This window comes from Artemia franciscana, chromosome 7 (genome assembly GCF_032884065.1).
Source record: "Artemia franciscana chromosome 7, ASM3288406v1, whole genome shotgun sequence".
NCBI lineage: Eukaryota > Metazoa > Arthropoda > Branchiopoda > Anostraca > Artemiidae > Artemia > Artemia franciscana.
In genome coordinates, this window is record NC_088869.1 from 22,983,204 (window position 1) to 23,002,605 (window position 19,402).

Sequence of the window (19,402 nt, forward strand, 5' to 3'; positions counted from 1 at the left end):
ATAATATTAAAAACGAAAATGTGCAACATTTTTATTTGCTACATTGATTTCTTTGACACCCTTGAGTAATCCTTCGGATAACGAATGAGAAACGATTTAAGCAAAAGATTATTTTAAGCAAATATGTTTAATTAAAAGACCGGGGTCAAACAGTTCGTGGTAACGAACTGCAGTAGGGAGAGACCCGGCTCAATAGTAACCAAAACTCTAAAAACCGGAATTTTGATACAAATAGTTACATCAAAAGAACCGCACTTTAATGCTAATTTTAAATATATAAGTTTCATCAAGTTTAGTCTTACCCATCAAAAGTTACTAGCTTGAAAAAATTTGCCTTATTTAAGAAAATAGGGGGAAACATCCCCTAAATGTCATCGCATGACTTTCTGAATGACTTTCCCCTCCTCAACGCCTCGCTCTTTACGCTAAAGTTTTTTAATTGTTTTAAAAAGTAGAGCTGTGACAAAGAGTCAAACTTTAGCGTAAAGAGCGAGGCGTTGAGGAGGGGACAACCCCCTTTCATATACGGAATAATTTCTGTTCGTCTTAAGTTTTAATGTCGCTCCTTACTTGCAGTTAAATAAACTTTTTTTTTTATTTAATAAATAAAAGAATTCATTGGATTTAAGCAAGTCGTTACTCATATTCCTTATATTATAAAAAAAATAAAGAAACAAAAAGGAAGAAATAAAGAAACAAAAAGGAAGAAAAACAAAGGCATATTGCTTTCCTGCATTCTTTAATTAAACAATAGAAGACTAACCTGAAAATTTTAAGCTTGCGTTTGGCATTCTCTCTGTCCTTTCAGAAATCCGACTCCCAATGAGCTTAAAAAAAGATAAATTACACACTGATATATAGAAAAATCTGTCCTTTCGGAAATCCGACCCCCAATGAGCTTAAAAAAAGGTAAATTACCCAAGGATATATGGAAAAATCTTTCCTTTCAGAAATCCAACTCCCAATGAGCTTAAAAAAAAGATAAATTACACACGGATATATGGAAAAATCTCTAAGGCTGGGATAGACATAAAGGACAAAGATGTAGCCACACATATTTTAACCATATCAATCCTTTTACTATTAATGTAAACTTAATTGCTTTTATTAAAGAACAAGAGCTAAGAGCTCATATGGCACCTGTGACGAGGCAAGAAGAGCTGAAAGCCAAGAGCTCATATGGTATGAGCTCTAACGAAATTCTAAGAATCAATAGATTGATTTAAAAGAAAAATCAGAGGCTTAATGCCGGCCAGGATTTAAAATAAGAGCTCTGAGTCACGATGTCCTTCTTAATATCAAAAGTCATTAAGATCCGATCACCCACTCGTACGTTATAAATACCTATTTTTTTCTAATTTTTCCTCTTCCTTTAGCCCCCCAGATGGTCGAATCTGGGAAAACGACTTTATCAAGTCAATTTGTGCAGCTCCCTAAAACGCCTACCAATTTCCATCGTCCTAGCACGTCTAGAAGCACCAAACTCGCCAAATCAATGAACCCCTCCCCCAACTCCCCCAAAGAGAGCGAATCCGGTACGGTACCTCAATCACGTATCAAGGACATTTGCTTATTCTACCCACCAAGCTTCATCCCGATTCCTCCACTCCAAGTGTTTTCCAAGACTTCCCCTTCCAACTCCTCCCAATCGCAAAAGATCTGGTCGGGATTTGAAGTAAGAGCTCTGAGACATGAATTCCTTCTAAATATCAAATTTCATTAAGATCCGATCACCTATTCGTAAGATAAAAATACTTCAATTTTCACGTTTTCCAAGAATTCCGGTTTCCCCTCCAACTCCCCCCAATGCCACAGGATCTGGTCGGAAGTTAAAATTAGAGCTTTAAAGCACAAGATCCTTCTAAATATCAAACTTCATTAAGATCTGGCCACCCTTTCGTAAGTTACAAATACCCCATTTTTCCAAATTACCCCCCCCCCCAACTCCACCAAAGAGAGCAGATCCGGTCCGGTCATGTCAGTAACATATCTTAAACAGGTTTTTATTCTTCCCATCCAGTTTCATCCTGATCTCTCTGCTTTAAGTATGTTCTAAGATTTCGTCCCCCCCCCAACTGCCCCCCCCCAATGGCGCTAGATCCGGTTGAGATTTAAAATAAGAGATCTGAGTTACGAGGTCCTTCTAAATATGAAGTTTCATGAAGATCCAATCACTCCTTCGTAAGTTAAAAAATACATCTTTTTTCTAATTTTTCAGAATTAACCCCCCCCCCCCAATAGAGGGGATCCGTTCCAATTATGTAAATCACGTATCTAAGACTTCTGCTTATTTTCCCACCAAGTTTCATCCCGATCCCTCCAATCTAAGCGTTTTCAATGATTTTAGGTTCCCACCCCAAACTCCCCCCAATGTCACCAGATACGGTCGGGATTTAAAATAAGAGCTTTGAGACACGATATCCTTCTAAATATCAAATTTCATTGAGATCCAATCACCCGTTCGTAAGTTAAAAATACCTCATTTTTTCTAATTTTTCAGAATTAACCCCCCCCCCCAAAAAAAAGCTACCCCAAAGAGAGCGGATCCATTCCGGTTATGTCAATCATGTATCTAGGACTTGTGCTTATTTTTCCCACCAAGTTTCATCCCGATCCCTCCACTCTAAGCGTTTTCTAAGATTTTAGGTTTCCCCTGCCAACTCCCCCCCCCCCAATGCCACCAGATCCGGTCGGAATTTAAAATAACAGCTCTGAGACATGATATCCTTCCAAACATCAAATTTCATTAGATCTGATCAACCGTTCGTAAGTTAAAAATACTTCATTTTTTCTATTTTTTCCGGATTAACGGCCCCCCAATCCCCCCAGATGGTCAAATCGGGAAAAAGACTATTTCTAAATTAATCTGGTCCAGTCCCTAATACGCCTACCAAATTTCATCGTCCTAGCTTACCTGGAAAAGCCTTAAGTAGCAAAACCGGGACCGACAGACAGACCGACAGAATTTGCGATTGCTATATGTCACTTGGTTAAAACCAAGTGCCATAAAAATTAAAAAAAAATCACGTCCCCACCAATACCATATTATAACGTAGAGAAATAAGGGACAAATACACCCATAACAGAACAAAAGTATGTTTTCCTTCCACCCCAGAAGCGGCTTTATCAAACATGATATTTAAATTACATTAGATGCACTTATTCATTTATACACAGACATTGGATAGGGCAAATCTCCTCATAATACCATGCAATACCCAAATGTGCAAACTTTTGCAGCTTTTTATCTCCTTTCCTTCGGTGAAAAAAAAAACTAAGATATCCAGCATACGCGAAATTCTAAAACATTAAGGTCACTAAAAGAAAATATAACGAACTGCAAAGTTTAAATAAACTGAAGAGCCCAACACACTTCCACAAAGGTTAGCAAATACCTGTTAGCTTTAAAGATAAGAAATACATAATAATAATACAAAGAGCCATAACAATTTATTTTAATAAACAAAATAGATTTGTACGAAAGGAACAGCTTCATGAACATGACGTCATAAAAAAAACTGGATTTCACCTTACTTATTGTTCCTTAGCACGAACTATTTGACTGCCGAAAGCGACCACCGTGACCTTCCAGTGGGGGGGGGGGTCTTTTCTAAGTGTATTTGTAATATTTCTGTATTTATTAAAAATGTTGTTAATAAAAAAAAGTGTTCTTTTAAACTGTGATATTATTGTGTTGATTAAAAAAAATATTGTGTAATTATTGTAAAATATAAAAGAGAATAAATTTTATTCTAAATTTGTTGTTGTTGTTGTTCTTGAACATCGTAATAAGACTCGTAGGAAAATTATTTGTTCTTTGGACAACCACAGTTTACAGTTAGTTGTCGTCCAGCTATTGAAAATATGTATCAATTTAAAACACCGTTCAGATCGTTCTGTGTGGTCCATAAATGTCGGGCAAAACAACACTTTTAACAAAAATAATTAAAAACCGTAATAAAATGTTTTTGCAAAACCCAATAAAAATCTACTATCGCTACAGTGTTTGGCAAGAGTATATAATAAAATAAAGGCTATTGTAGCAGGCACAAAATTCATACTGGAACTTGACGTATTCAACATTATTCAACCAAACTCTTGATTGATTATTGATGATTTAGTTGAATTCGTCGAATAAAGGTCTCAGGAAGTGCTACAATTGTTTACTGCACACGCATCATGAACAGATTTCTATACTCCTAGTTCTACACAATCTCTTTCATCAGAGCTAATTTATGAGAACACTTGCTTTGAGTTGAACATGCTACATCATTTACACGGTTGTTCTTGATTCAAATTCTCTAATAACTCTCAATAAACAAATATATTCCGCTGCTCCAAAACTTCTACTTTCAGCATGCAGTCAGACAAAAAATAAACCAAATTGGATCTCAATAAGAATACACCCGAAAATTTTCGTGTAGTAACAGATATTTTTGACACTTAAATTACCATATATCTTCCAGTGAACAGTAAAAAGGTCATTAGTTGCCACCCTGACCCTGAAGAAACTACATGAAAATAGACATTCATTTTCCGTTTTAAGCAGTTCAAAACTGGCACATTGGTGAGCCATACTCAAACATGGCATTGACAAAGAATTCACTAATCTCATATCTGAACTTTGTATAAATCTAACCAAGGGCAATGTTCAACTGCCAGAAATAGTTAAGCCACAGACAAAGTAACATTGTTCTATTTTCTGTTCCCTTGTTTCTAAAAAGAAAGAAAAGTTTTCAAAAGATAACGTCCCTTCATAGCGGGTGATAGGTTTTTTCCACTTCTACTGCCAATGAATGCACGACTTGTAAACAGTTTTCTATAGAAAAAAGGCTAAACCCTGCAAATGGACGACAATATGACTCGCCCTTTCACCGATGGAACACTTCGAGGATAATATTATAATAAGAATATTATAAGAATATAATAAGAATAATAAGAATATTCCCGATGATAAAAACTACTTTTGCTTCAAGATGCACTTCGGCGAGTGGACAAACATATACCCTATTACCTGAGACCAGTCAATGTAAGTGTTGTTGATAAAACGAATGCACCTTTTCAAGATTCTGGAAGAACAACACAATCAAAGGGGGAAAATTCAAATTGTCAAGTGTTGGAGACATACTGCCACACTCAGATGACGAACAAAGTAAAAGAGTCTTAACATATGTTGTAGAAAGTGAACACATTCAAGTTGATAGTAAAAGGAAACGAATTATAATTCAGGGGGAAAGTTATAATCTACTTGGTTTAATATATGATATGATTACAAATCGTGAAGGACTTTTATCATTTGACAATCATCTATATAAATTTTTAAATACATTAAACTTCCCGAAAAGTCTTACTACCAATAAGTAAATTCTAGAAAAATGAATGGAACATAGCAGTCTAACATTAAAAGAACAAGATCTTAGGTCAATCTTGAAAAATACTAGCACACCTAACGTTAATGCTAGTAGAAGTAGTAGTAGAAAAAATGATTTGAAAACACCAGTGGTGGCGGCGAGACAAAAGTGAAGACGTATTGATATCAACTCATCACCACCTCCCGCTAGTATGCAAAAGGATAGCGGACATTACAAAAAGGGGAGCGGGTTCAAAATGGTTGAAGTTTTTAAACGCGTTTATGCAAATATTGGTGAAGTGGGAAGTCTAAGTTCCCCACCACACTTTCTAAAGTCACTGGATTAAAATAGCATAAGCGAGAGAGTATCTACAAAATGAAAAAAGTTAGACTCAACATCGAAATCAAAGAGTTCGTGGTAACCATTATCAAAAAAACAAAGGCCTTTTCCTACTGCATTTAATCCAAGCAGATCTTTAAACTCTCTACGAGATTCAAATGCGTCACAATACACCCTACAAATATATTCTACTTGCAATCAGTGTCTTTACTCGATATGCGCATGCTATTCCAGTGCAGGCAAAGAGAGGTGTTGAAGTTGCAAAAGCTAACAAAAGTATTCTTGATAAAGATTGTTTTAGAAAAATTCAAACGGATCGACGTAGTGAGTTTGTTAATCCAAATGTAGAGAATGTAGCGTTGAAATATAATGCAATGCTCTATCACAGTCATAGTCCATTAAAGGCTGCATTGGCTGAACGATTATTGAGAACTATTCGACTTTTAATTTCAAGATATTACACATTGAAAAATACTGCTGCTCGCTGTCCAACGTTAGCCCTCAGGAAGTTCATCAAGGAGACGATGATACACCTGAAACTTTTCTTAAACAATTTTCCAATGAAAAGGTTGTGAAGAAAAAATTCGATAATGGTGATACTGTTCGAATTAATAGAATCACTAATATTTTTGAGAAGGGGAATTACTTATGGTCCACAGAACTTTTTAAAGATTCAAAATCCTAGCCACTAAACCCATAGCCTCTCGTCTACGTGATATAAAAGCTTAAGAGATTCTCGTTTGTTTTTATGACTATCAACTTCAAAAAGTTAAAAATTATAGTGAAATCTATCAAACTGAAAAGATATTAATGAGTCGTACACACAAGGGCAAGAGACAGTCGCTTGTTCCTTGGCTATGATATAACTCTATTGGGAGTCCTGGGTAGGAGTTAAAGACAAAAACAATGTCCAATGATTTCTAGTGCGACATTCATGTTCTCTGTCTCTGATTCACTCTACATAAGTGACATTGGACAAAACTCTCCCCCAACATCAAATTTAATGGCGAGTATGAAGTTGCTCTTGTCGATTGTATTCTCAGAAATACATACGAAACCCCGAGGAAAGATCGGCACATGAAATAAAAGTTAGACCACATGATTGGTCACTCGTTTGCGAGCATTGGATAAAATCAATGAACTTTGGTGAATATCCCTTCGTCACATTACCATACAAGGAATTTGATAGCATGTCTTTATTTGCGTCTTGTTATCAGTAAAAGAATCTCCGCTTTCAATTCAACTATTCAATGGGATAGGGCAAGATCTTCACTAGTTTATCCATTGACAATGAGAAAGTTATTCTCGATGGTAATCTGAGAGATGTTCTTTGTTTAAAACTGAATATAACCAATGATAGAAGTGCTAGAACCACTAGTGGCATGGATCGTGTCATTTTCGCTGACTATCTAGCTGGCATATCCTCGGACAGTTGTATATTTCTTTACGCCTCATTCTTTGAAACACCGAGAGTTGGCAATTGCAACATTCTCCTCTAACATGTTCTTGAACCAAAAACAAGTCAAGATCACACTCATCATTGCAATATAAAGCAGCTTCATTATATCCCTGTAAACACTTCCTATTTGGAATTCTGTCCGTTAACATTAAAAACTGAATTAGGTGATCCTTTAGCAAAAACAAAATGTTTGGCCGTGATTATATGTCGTTCTCGACCCGCTCAATAGCAAGATGTATAATAGAAAATTGCATTCGTTTTTCGTGATATTGATTGCCATGTTGCTACTCTTGATCCAAGACAAATGGGTCATGGAATGGACTATTACAAAGGTCATTTCATCAATGTTGGAGTCTGGTCTTGGTAGTTGGTTTGCTAAGCTGTTTCGCTATACACTACCCTTAAATAAAAAAATACTGTACTGGCTGCCATGAATTTTGCATCCTCTAAACTACACGATTGTGGCTCTGTCAAGGAGTTTAAAAAAGTGTTTCGGAAAATATCAGTACCAGTGCGCGATTCCTTGGCGAGCAAAAGAAATCTCGACAAAATAGAAAAGGTTTAAAAGGTCGAGAAACACTGCATCACCCAGCAGTCTCTATTCGGGTCAGAAATAGAAGACATCACTCTTCTTCAAAGAAAAAAAACAAGGAAGAAAATTGTTAGATCAAAACGAAGTTTTCTTTCCCTCGACAGAAATGGCATATTTACCACACAAGGATTCCGATCCATCAATCACTTCATCTTTAAAACTTTTCATCATACTCGTCAGCAATTGTACAATTCTCACATGATGACCAGCTACCCAGGGTATGCATGCATAGTGGAAATGTATATAACATTTTTCCAGCGTTGACTCTCACACCGCCAAAATGAAACTGACTTAGTATCGACAAAGAGTGTTGTTTCTTTTTTAGTGCTACAGAGAGAGAGAGAGGAGCAATCGAGTGACATCACAATTCAATTGAATCTTTTTGAACAGGATCTTCTAAATTATTGTTCTAATGAAAATCATTTGGGTAGAGTCTTAAATCCTCATTTAATTTTTAAGGTAGTGTTCAAAAGCCAATCCAAATAACATTTTATTTAATTTCAATGAATATGTCAATAAATTGAGAAATGTGTTTGGGCCACGACGTAAAAGTTTCATACAATAGTGCAAAGACGGAGAATTATTTCTCATTATATCGTTACGCATTTTTTTAGAAAATATTTTCCTTTGAGGAAATAACTCTAGAAAATCATCATCTAGGATCAAACATTTTTCGAACATCAAAAGATTCTGCATGACTTTTGTTTCTCAAATCCATCCATTTTTTAGATCCTAACACTCACAGCTGCCTGCATACTAACAAAGATTTTTCTATTTCGAGAATATTTCTAGAGAGACAGGAAAGGTAAACTACTAAAAAGATCCAACAAGAAAAACATTTTCGATTTGGAAACATTTTTATTAAATAATTGCAACAATATATCACTCATTTTCACTTACTGATTCAACTTGTTTTCCTCAATATATTTCACTATTGCATTTAAAGCAGCTTGAAGTCTCTGTACATTCATTATATCAAGTTTTGCTGCAAAACATAACTGCTCCTCCAATTTTAATTTGCTAAATGATATCAAATATCTTGCATACATATCATCCCATTCAAGGCTTAGCCGAGATCCTCATGTAATTTCTAGTGCTATGTTTGGTACTCTTGTCTTTGTATCACTGCTCCTGTTACCAGCTCCACTATCAAATTCTAAGAGTACAAACAAACCATCCATTTTTTCACTAATATGTATCGTGAAATAAAAACTTGACTAGAAAGAGTATATTCAAACTATTCTCTCTGATGTCTACTTTCTTACTAATATGAATTACGTTGAAAATCTAACCTTATATTGGATCTAGTTGCTAGGTCTGGTTGCTAGGGCTCATGGCTATATGGAAATGAAGTTCTCATGGAAGTGTGCAAAATAGATGTACACTCTGTAGTTTCACCTGACATTTAAGTAGGACAAGCCTCAGGTTTAGAGTCTGTAGTATAGGCAACCTTTAGTGGCAAAATAAGTGTGTAAACCCCGTAGCTGGACCCCCTACACTACTGTCGTCTTAGTTATCATAACAGTGTTGCCTAAATAAAGAGAAAAGTGGCCATATGTAGTTTTTTCCAGTCCACTTTATTTGTGATAAGCCGTAGAAATCTTTGGAAGGACTCATTCGATTGGAAATTGCAAGTTTTAATGCTTTTCCAGGTCAAAAGCGATTAGAAGCGGCTGAGTCAAAAACAATTAGGGCGACTGGTATTGTTCATACTTTATGGTCTTTAACAACTGGGAAAGCCAACTGGAAATCGCTTATTAAATAATCATTATTATTTGCAGCTAGAACTAAATAACAATTCACTAAATAGCTTTTTCGGAAAAAAACGCCATTTTTTTTTTGGTAGCTAGAATGAGATAGTTTTTTTTCTAAAGAAGATAACAAAAACAGCTTATTTAAAAAAAAGATTAACTGGACCTTGTTTTAGTCCCACACGTAAATGGGATGAACAACACCTATTTTTGGATTCTGTGATTTCAACAGGATATTTACTTTATTGAACATAAATATATATTTGAACATAAACGTGAACATTCTTAATAAACGTGAACATTCCGTAACTATTCTTAACACACCGTAACACCGTAGCATATCTAAACATAGAAAGAGAACTACCAATTAGCAAAAAGGAAAACACTTGTTTCAAAACAAAAAGCTATAATCAATCATGTGAATTGAAAAATAATAAAGTAATAAAGGAAAACAAATGCTTACTTTTTCACTTCCATTATCGAATCGTTCTCCATTATCTTCAAACTGACTAGAACTATTGTTCCCCCCTTTGTGAGTACCTACAGCAAATTCATCTTTGACTTGCTAAGAAAAATAATCAGAATTAAAATGAATGTCATCAAAGGATCAATAGAAGCAGAAGGACAAAATTTTATCTTCCATCCAAGTTAAACATTTTATGAACTGATCTATAAAATTCTCAAACACAATTAGACAATTGAAGTTACTTTCTATAGTTCTTATTTGATCCTTTTCAGAAGAATAAAGACACATTTTTGATAGCTCAGCACTTTTTATTGCATAATATATATAATGAATATATTTTTCAAATTAGTTACAGAGGATGAATTTAATTATACCAGAGAAATACTGGCAGTGACGGTCTATGGCTGACAGAATTTGCCAGTACACATCTACCACAAAGAAATGAACAAGTAAGTTAGCTAAATCCTTATCTATGCAAGTTCAAGGGTGTGAAACTAAAAAAAACTTCTAAAAATAAAAGAGAAACAGGGCAGAAAGAGTTACACATGACAAGGAGCCTTTGTAAACAAAATGGATTAAAAACCTGTCCCATTTTGTATATAAAGGGGAAAACAGTGACCTGAAAACTTGGAATTTGTCTCTATATGGTAGAGATCGTCTAGTAGATTTCTAACAGGACTGGACGAAGGCCACACCTGTGAGCAACAGCATAGAAGTTCCTGAACTAAAAATATCACTAAACAAGAAAATATTTCAAACATTATTTATCACAGTTCATCAACCTGAAAAATTTGGAACCCAGGGGTTAGGAAACGTTTGTTACCTTGGATTTATTTTGAACAAGTGATTATTCACAAACAGAAAATTAATAATACAAAATCACTGTTCTGTGTTGCGACGAAGTACTTTATATACATATTAAGTTATATCATTAGGTACAAGATTTTTCCAGCTATTTAGCTAATTGGAGTTTGCTCTCCCAAGTTTACTCCAGTAGTTTTTTTTATCTTTTGTTAGCCTTTCATTGGCTATTGATGAATCTGATAAATACACAATGAGGATGTACATATGAGGATTTACAGGAGGATAAGAATATGAGGATGTACATAGTGTGCTAATATATAAGACGGCTCTGCTGTTTGTTTACGTTCCTTTCCATATAGAATCTGTTTTGCAAATCCTGAGACCTATTTACAATTCAATATTCTGATTTGTAAACCTTTTTTTTTGTTTCATGGCATATAAGCAGTGAGCCAAGCACATGCCTTAACTCTTAAGAGGCATTTGCCTTAAGTCCACGTTTCTGAAATAGTGACAGAGATTTAGTGAAAAACATTTTGATTTGCCTAGCACCTACCCTGGACTTGTTTAGTTTCACTTGCCTAATTTAGTTGAATTTATTATGTCTAACAAGGAAAAGCGCAAGCACATAAGCCCAGTCAAAGGCCATGATAGGTGTTCTGCCTGTCCTACAGAATTGGATGAGGGGTCTCAGCAATAGAGTGTGAGATTTGTGAGAAGTGGATTTGTGATGATTGTGTAGACCTGTATCCATGCAAATATAAATTATTAAGCAAGATCATACAATCACTTGCTTGTTCATGGTCCTGTCCAGCCTGCAAAGTCAACGCTCCCCTTGCCACCCCCTGTTTAGAGATCAGGCTATGATAGTACAGCTAGCTTCTGTTATGGATAATTCCTTGAAATTTTTCAGGAAAGATAGCAAGACAGAATTGGCCCTCACTAGTCAGTTGACCCAAACACTTTCCCAAATGATAACTGAAATTTAAAATGACGTTTCTGCTCAGGTTAGTGACATTACCAATATGGTATGACACATTGAAAATTCACTAGAATTCAGGACCTATATAAAATTATATATACAATAAAAAATTCAGGACCTAATGGCTTCTACAGTGTCCTCTCAATTGTTTCAATTTTCTGCAGCCCAATTAACTGCAACTAATCTTTGTCAGATAGCACATTCAGAGCGTCAGAATTTTGGAAGATGTTTAAATATTGTTGCATATGGAATCCTTACCATGACTGATGATGCGGTGTTTTGTATAATTATCTGATACACACTGTGGAGTTGACATTGGCATCCCCCCCCAGTCAAAGCAAAAAGACTTTCTAATAGCCATCAACTCTCTAGTAGCCGCCCCCCACCTCTCCCTTTCTCTGTGTCATCGACTGAATTTAGAAGACAAATAATACAAAAATCCTTTGAAATAACATGATCAATCGGTTTCAATGGTAATAGTCCAAAGGAAGATCATAGAAAGCACAGAGCTATAGTTGAGGGGTTGAAACTTAGAAAAGCTAATAGAGAGGAGAATTTGATAATTTGTAAGGGTGCCATCACTCAAAACAACTTGCCGGTTGGGGCGATCCCCCTGACTGCTCTAATTTCCTGCTAATACCTGTGCCTCCTTCTACCCCAGTAAATTGTTTAAATCATTATGGACTTGAACCACCACATTTTGTCTCTCAACTATCCAGTAGTGATAATATTAATGTTTCCCTGTCTGATGCTGATATTTCTTTTGTTTCTTCTGCAACAACTTGCTCACCTACAGTTTCTTCTTTGTCATTTCATAGTGCTGTATCCAACAACTTTTACCAGTCCTTTGATTCCTGCTTAGGCTATGTCTTCATTATAGTTTTTTCAGGCAAAGTCGCCTGTGTTTTTTACTTTTCTGGCAGCCCCAGTTTCCATCGGTCTTTTTTAAGGCTAAAAAGGCAAATTAGGGCATTTGAAGTGGCTTTATTCAGAAGTCTGTTTTTGATAATTAAAAAGCAGTTTTGACTTGGACAACTTCGTCTGAAAAAGCCATAATGAAGACAGGGCTTTACCCTAGTCCTGCATAATCTCATATTCCAACCTCACAGAGAGTGAAGTAACTTAGCTCCAAATGTCGATAACCTCCCTAATAAGCTTTCTGAACTTTATTTTTTTATGATAACGGGAGAAGTGGGTGTTGCAGCAATTACTGCAGTTTCGCCAAAAAAACATTTTGTCAATCTTATCACCTGATGACGTCAAAATCAACGGTTACCGATTCTTCTCTCATTGGAAATTCCCACTTTGACAGAGCAGTGTGCTTATGTATAAGACATGGACTACTGGTTAGTCTCATCCATTTTAATTCTCTGATTATTGATGGAATTGAATCTGTTTGGATAAAAATAAACAATCGAACAATTTCAATTGTTGTGGGTGTTGCTTATAGAAGCCCCAGTGCTACCAGTATTGTGGATTCTAAATCTAATTTGGCTGTTATGTAATCACATGTGATGTCAAATTTAGCCAGTTATGATCTTGTCCTTCTGGGGTCTTCAACGTTTCTGGAATCCAATGGATTAATGGATCGGGTTATTGCACTAGAGATTCTCCTATTTGTCTGCTCTCTCTAATAATTCCCTTTGTCAAAAAACATCAGAACCAACTCGTTCCAGGGAAGGTCAAGTTTCCAACACTCTTGATCCGGTTATCCTCAGTAATCATGACCTTCTTATTAAGAATTATATATATAGATTATATATATAGATATAATAACCAAACCTGTTGGTAATAGTAATCATGTTGTCATTATTTTGGAACTATTCCTGCATAGTAAACAACCATGTATTAAGGAACAAAAATATGTCAACTATAAACTAGTCTCTGAAAGCCTTGCCATTGGCAACTGGAAATAGCTTATTACTGACAAAATTGATGCGAGTTGGTCCAGCGTAAAAATGGAAATTGTGTATGTGGAAAATCTTGCACCAGATTTTTTCAGGCAAAAATTTAGCTTTTTTAACTACCAAAGTAAGCAAAAAAATCCACAGAAAAAACCAAGCATGGAATCAATATAGAAAAACTAAGACCACGGAAAATTATCAAGTATTCAAATCTTTTCATAATCAGACAACCAACCAAATAAAGGAGTTGAAGAGAATGTTTGAGGAAAAATTGGCTCAGGATGTTAAGGATAACCCTAAATTATCCGACATTATGTCACTCAAATATGTAGCAGCAGACGCAAAGTCTCAGATATCATGCAAAATATCCAATCAGTAGCTGATACTGAGCTGAAAGTTGAAACCTTCAACCAACAATTATCATTTGCTTTCTCATCATATCCCAGTATTGTTTATCCCACACTTCCTTTATATGATGTATCATATAATACAACCAATTCTGATTACTGGTACAACACTTCTAAAGGAACTTACATTCCTCAAACTGAATAAATCTGCTGGTCAAGATGGCATTCAAATACGTATCCTACATGAATGTTGTATAGTTTTACGTCAACGTTTTCCCCTGCTGTCCAAGTTATCATTGAATATTTCCAGACTACATCTATATTAGAATACTGCACAGATCGTTCTTATATTTAAAAAAGGGAGAAAGGACCCTGCTAAAAATTATTGACCCATTAGGATGACATCAGCAGTTGTCAAGGTTCTTGGAAGGATAATTAACTCTGCAGTTGTTAAATAATTTGAAGCAAACAATGTTTTGCACATTTCACAACATGGCTTTCGTTCAGGAAGGTATGTTGATATAGATCTCCTTGACTTATATGATCACATCACCAAGCTGCTTGATATGGGAGTGCCTACTAACATGATTCTGCTTGACCTTTCTAAAGCTTTTGACAATGTTTGTCAAAAAAAAATTGCAATTAAAATATATGCAGTCATATATGAGAAATCCCTGCTCTGTATCCTTGATGAGTTTTATTTACGATTTCAATGCGTTCAATTATTTGAAGACAAGTACAAAATCTCTATAAATTGAATAGACTATTCAGCAAAAATTGGCTGACGAAGTTAAGAATAACCGTAAATCTTTCTGGCGTTATGCCATTCAAAAATGTAGCAGCAGAGGCACAGTCCCAGATATCCTGCAAAATATCCTATCAGTTGCTGATTATGAGCTGAAAGTTGAAATTTTCCACCAACAATTCTCATCTAATTTTTTTATCAAATTCCAGTATTGTCTATCCCACATCCCCTTTATATGATGTATCACATAAGATGGAACCAATTCTGATTACTGATACAATAGTTTTGAGGAAACTTAAATCCCTGAAAGTGAACAAATCTGCTGATCAAGACGGTATTCACACACGTATCCTACATGAATGTTTTACAGTTTTGTGTCAACATCTTCCCCTTCTGTTCAAGTTACCATTAAATCTTTCCAGACTAGCTCTGGATTGGGAAACTGTATATATCATTCCTACACATAAAAAAGGTAGAAAGGACCGTGCTGAAAATTACCTACCGAGTAACTCGAAACGTAAATCAGACTTAAACTGGCCAAGGCTACCTATTTCCTTGATATCTATACTCAGTTTATTCCAAAGTTTTGAAGCTCTGTAAATAAGTGAAAAAGAAGACCTACTTGAAACTAATCGAGGAACCTCAGTATTACCTCGTATCCGAGTAATGTGGTGGTGAAATCAGACCTCTCACAAAATATTCCTGTAAAACAATCAGGAAGGCTATCACTGTAATACTTATATATAAAAATCAACGTATAAAAATCACGTAATCCAGCTGCAGGCATTACATTTAAATCTCTATACACAGACCTCAAAGACTCCTGGTTCCCAACACCACAAAAAACTCGAATAGCATTGTTCTGGATCACACGGATTGGACGAACTATCGAAGGGAAAGTACCAAGCCAAATCGACGAGCAATACAAAATGTAAGGGTGAATCAGGGAAAAATATAACAATCGTAGAACATTTGGGTGGAAAATATGTTTTAATTTGCGCATGATACCTAAGTTACGTGACAATATTTTCGAAACTGACTTCACATGATCTTTAAATGATAGGGTTTCATCGACATTGATTCCGAGGTATTCGGTGAATTTTGTTCGTTTAATAACTCCCCGCTCCAAAATTATTTCCGCAAACCAAGGGTAAAAATTTGGAGATCGAGAGAAAATAACAAAATTTGACTTATCTATATTCAGGTCAAGGTGGTTTATTTTAAGCCATGTACATATCCTGCTCATTGCTGCATTTATCGTTGACATGAGCAGTTGTTCTGTAGGGGCAACACACACCAAGGTTGTATCATCAGCAAATAAGGGCATAGTAAGCTGGGTCTTACTCGGACCATTGTCAACAAAGTCGTCAATTCTGGGCAGAGCTTTCACAACATGCGGTAGATCATTAATAAAAATTAAAAACAGAGTCGGACCCAGTACGGATCCTTGGGGAACCCCCCAATTAACAACATTTTTACTAGACAAAAATCCTTGTAAATTGACATACTGCTGTCTATTTTGAAGATAACTGCAAAGCAAGCCCAATGTAGCACCCCTTAAGCCATAAAATTCACATTTTTTTAATAATATTCGATGGTCAACAGTGTCAAACGCCTTAATTAAGTCCAAAAATACACCAGCTACCCTAAGCTTTTTATCAAGAGCATCATTAATTATAGTAGTAATAAATGAAATCGCCATTTCTGTTGTTCTGCCCTTCCTGAAACCAAACTGATTTGGATGTAGAAGTTTATGACGCTCCAAATGCTCATAAATTCTAATATTAATACATTTTTCTAAAACTCGTGAAACAACAGGTAATAATGAAATTGGTCTATAATTCCCCAAATCATTCTTATTACCACCCTTAAACACAGGAGTTATTCTTGCAATTTTAAGACAATTGGGGAACTTCCCTTGCTTAAAACAAGCATTAATAAGGTATGTTAATATATGTGAAATGCTTGGAAACGCGGCTTTTAAAACAAGAAGGTTAATGGAATCACTCCCAGCCGAAGAACTTTTCATCTCAAAGATAATCTTACGAACTTCATCATGAGTGACAGGTCTTAGATACATTGATATGGGTACAGAAGTACCCATAAAAGTCTCAAGCGTAGGATCATTATCAGAAGCTACTGTAGTACTAGAAAATCGAGCCCCAACAGTTGCAAAATGTTCCGAAAGGGCATTACAAATTACACCAGGCTCATTCAATTTTAATCCATCACTTGTAGTAACTTCATCAGGCAGAACCGGATCTGTTGAAGATATAACAGTTTTAATAATTTTCCAAGTTTTAGCCGGGTTACCACAAGCATCTTTAAATTTACACTCAAAATATTTTTTCTTCGCGTTTCTCAAAAGTTTATTAAGAGCATTTCTATAATTTTTATAAACTCTTGTGCACACTGGATCATTTCATTCCTTATTGAATCCCTATATAACTGGTCTTTCTAGTCTTCTATTATAAAAAACTTGTGTGTCCTAAGGTTTAAGTTAGAATGTCTCTTCGTCTCCCCATATTTCAAAAAAGGCATTAGAGTTCTTGAATATATGCAGAGATGGGCCACCAAAGTGATATCTAACATGCGGGTGCTTTCCTACCCCACAAGACTATCACATCTGAATCTCACAACACCAGATTACTAGAGAAATAGAGGGGGTATCATTTTAGCCTATAAGTTAATGACGACTAATTGTCTCCCTACATTATTTTCTAATGGTGGTTCCAAATCAAGAAATAGAGGTCATCACCTGAAACTTGTCAAGCTGTCTGACATATTTAAAGTCTTCACTCAATTCTTTTCATTACGAATTGTCAACACCTGGAACAAACTATCCACTGAAACAGTTACTGCTGAATCTGCTGATGTTTTCAAACAAATATCTGGATACACAGAGGTCCTCCCAAGAGTGTAAACTCAATTGAGATGCTACTGATCATGCAGCAGCATTTGGTCACTAAATAACTTTAAATACAACTTGTCATCATTCTCAAGCTCTACAAGGAGAAATCCTTAGATTGCCCCTAGTTGCAGTTTAAGGTGGAAAATTATAGTGAAGTATTATAGATTTGTTTGTTTCCTTCATAAAATTTGACTTTCAACTTCAACTTTTTCTTTATTCAACTTAAAAAATACAAAAACAATATTATGCCCCAACAGAGAGCAGAGCTTGTAAGGCTGGAACAGTGCAAAAACATAGAAAAAACAACAACATCTTTTCATATTAATAATTCCAAAATTTAACACTGCAAAAGACAAACAAAATAGAAAAAAAACTCATAAAAGAGAAGTAGCAAGGATAAGTAAATAAATAAATATTGAGCAGGAGGGGTGTGGGAGGCCATCCGGGACACAAAAACAAAAAAAAACAAATAATTTCATTTTCCATCATCAATGGTGAATAATCCAAATTTAGCAAACAACCTTTAATATTTGCTTTTTTAAATTTAGCTGAGATTTTTGTGATGGATCAAACATAATGTTGTCATTCAGCTTATAATTGCTTACAATGAAGGGTACTTGGTACCTAATCAAGAACCTTGACCTTTCAGAACTTACAAAAGGAATTTGGTACATCCCAGACCTCCGACAATCCAAACAAGGAAGTGAAATTAACAGTTTGTCATAGAATTTTGGATTTGAAAATGCTATATGGAAGCATTTAATACTCGTTTATAATTTAAATCTAACAAATTTAAGAAGAGGAATAATGTTTTAGTTTCCGAAACATTTTCAAGTTTTGAAGGTCAATGTAAGAAATTTCAAGCATTCTTATTGCCCTATTTTGTAGTACCTGTAAGGGTTTTATATACTTCCAAAAAGTATTAAGATATACAACTGAGCCATAATTCAAATAAGAAGTAATTAAAGAGTGGTAAATTATTTTTAAAATGGTAAAAGGAAAAATATTCTTCACACAATACATTGACCCAATATTTTGACCAAGTTTTAATCTTAAATACTCAATATGATTATGACATGACAAAAGGGGATAAAGAAAAACTCCTAAATAATGATATGATTGGACCCTACAAATTTTTTAATCACCAACCTGAAGCTCCAGACAAGAAATCTCTCGAATGGCACGTTTTGAACAACCTAAAACCATGAAATTAGTTTTCGTAAAATTCGGTACTAGATTATTGGAAACAGACCATTGATTAACTGAGGTAACACTTATAGTCATATTTTCGATCAATGTCGACGAATCCTTAGCTTTAACTGTTATAGCTGTACCATCTACAAATAGAATTGCATGACTAATATTCTCATGCAAACCTCATGGAAGATCATTAATATAAATCAAAATAAAAGTGGACCTAATACCAAGCCTTGGGGGACACCAATATCAATAAGACTTTTTAAATTAGTAATCATTCCACCGACATCAACTGTGATTTTGCGTCCCCACAGGTATGATTTAATAATTTGTAATCCTTTCCCTCTTATGCTGGATTTTATCGTTTTGTCAAGAAGAATTTCCTGATTTAAAGTGTCAAATGCTTTTTTTACACCATAGAAAGCAGTAGCCACATGGAAATCATCATCTAAACAATGATTTATTTCTAATAAAAGAGCTGCAACTGCATGTTCATAAAGTTTAAATGGATCATGTTAACAGATGCAAAGCAATTGTTGTTCCCAACAGACATCAGT

General features: G+C 35.2%; 1 protein-coding gene across 3 annotated transcripts in view; it reads right to left on the bottom strand.

Moving 5' to 3' along the window:
* LOC136029009 (zinc finger protein interacting with ribonucleoprotein K-like) overlaps positions 1-19,402 on the bottom strand; it is a 43,426-nt gene that overhangs the window by 14,738 nt on the left and 9,286 nt on the right. For all 3 annotated transcript variants that reach the window (XM_065707018.1, XM_065707017.1, XM_065707019.1), the window contains exons 3-4: positions 9,956-10,057; positions 764-827 (exon numbers count right to left, since the gene is read on the bottom strand). In XM_065707018.1, the coding sequence (XP_065563090.1) occupies positions 764-827; positions 9,956-10,057 (166 nt within the window). The remainder of the gene's footprint in view (positions 1-763; positions 828-9,955; positions 10,058-19,402) is intronic.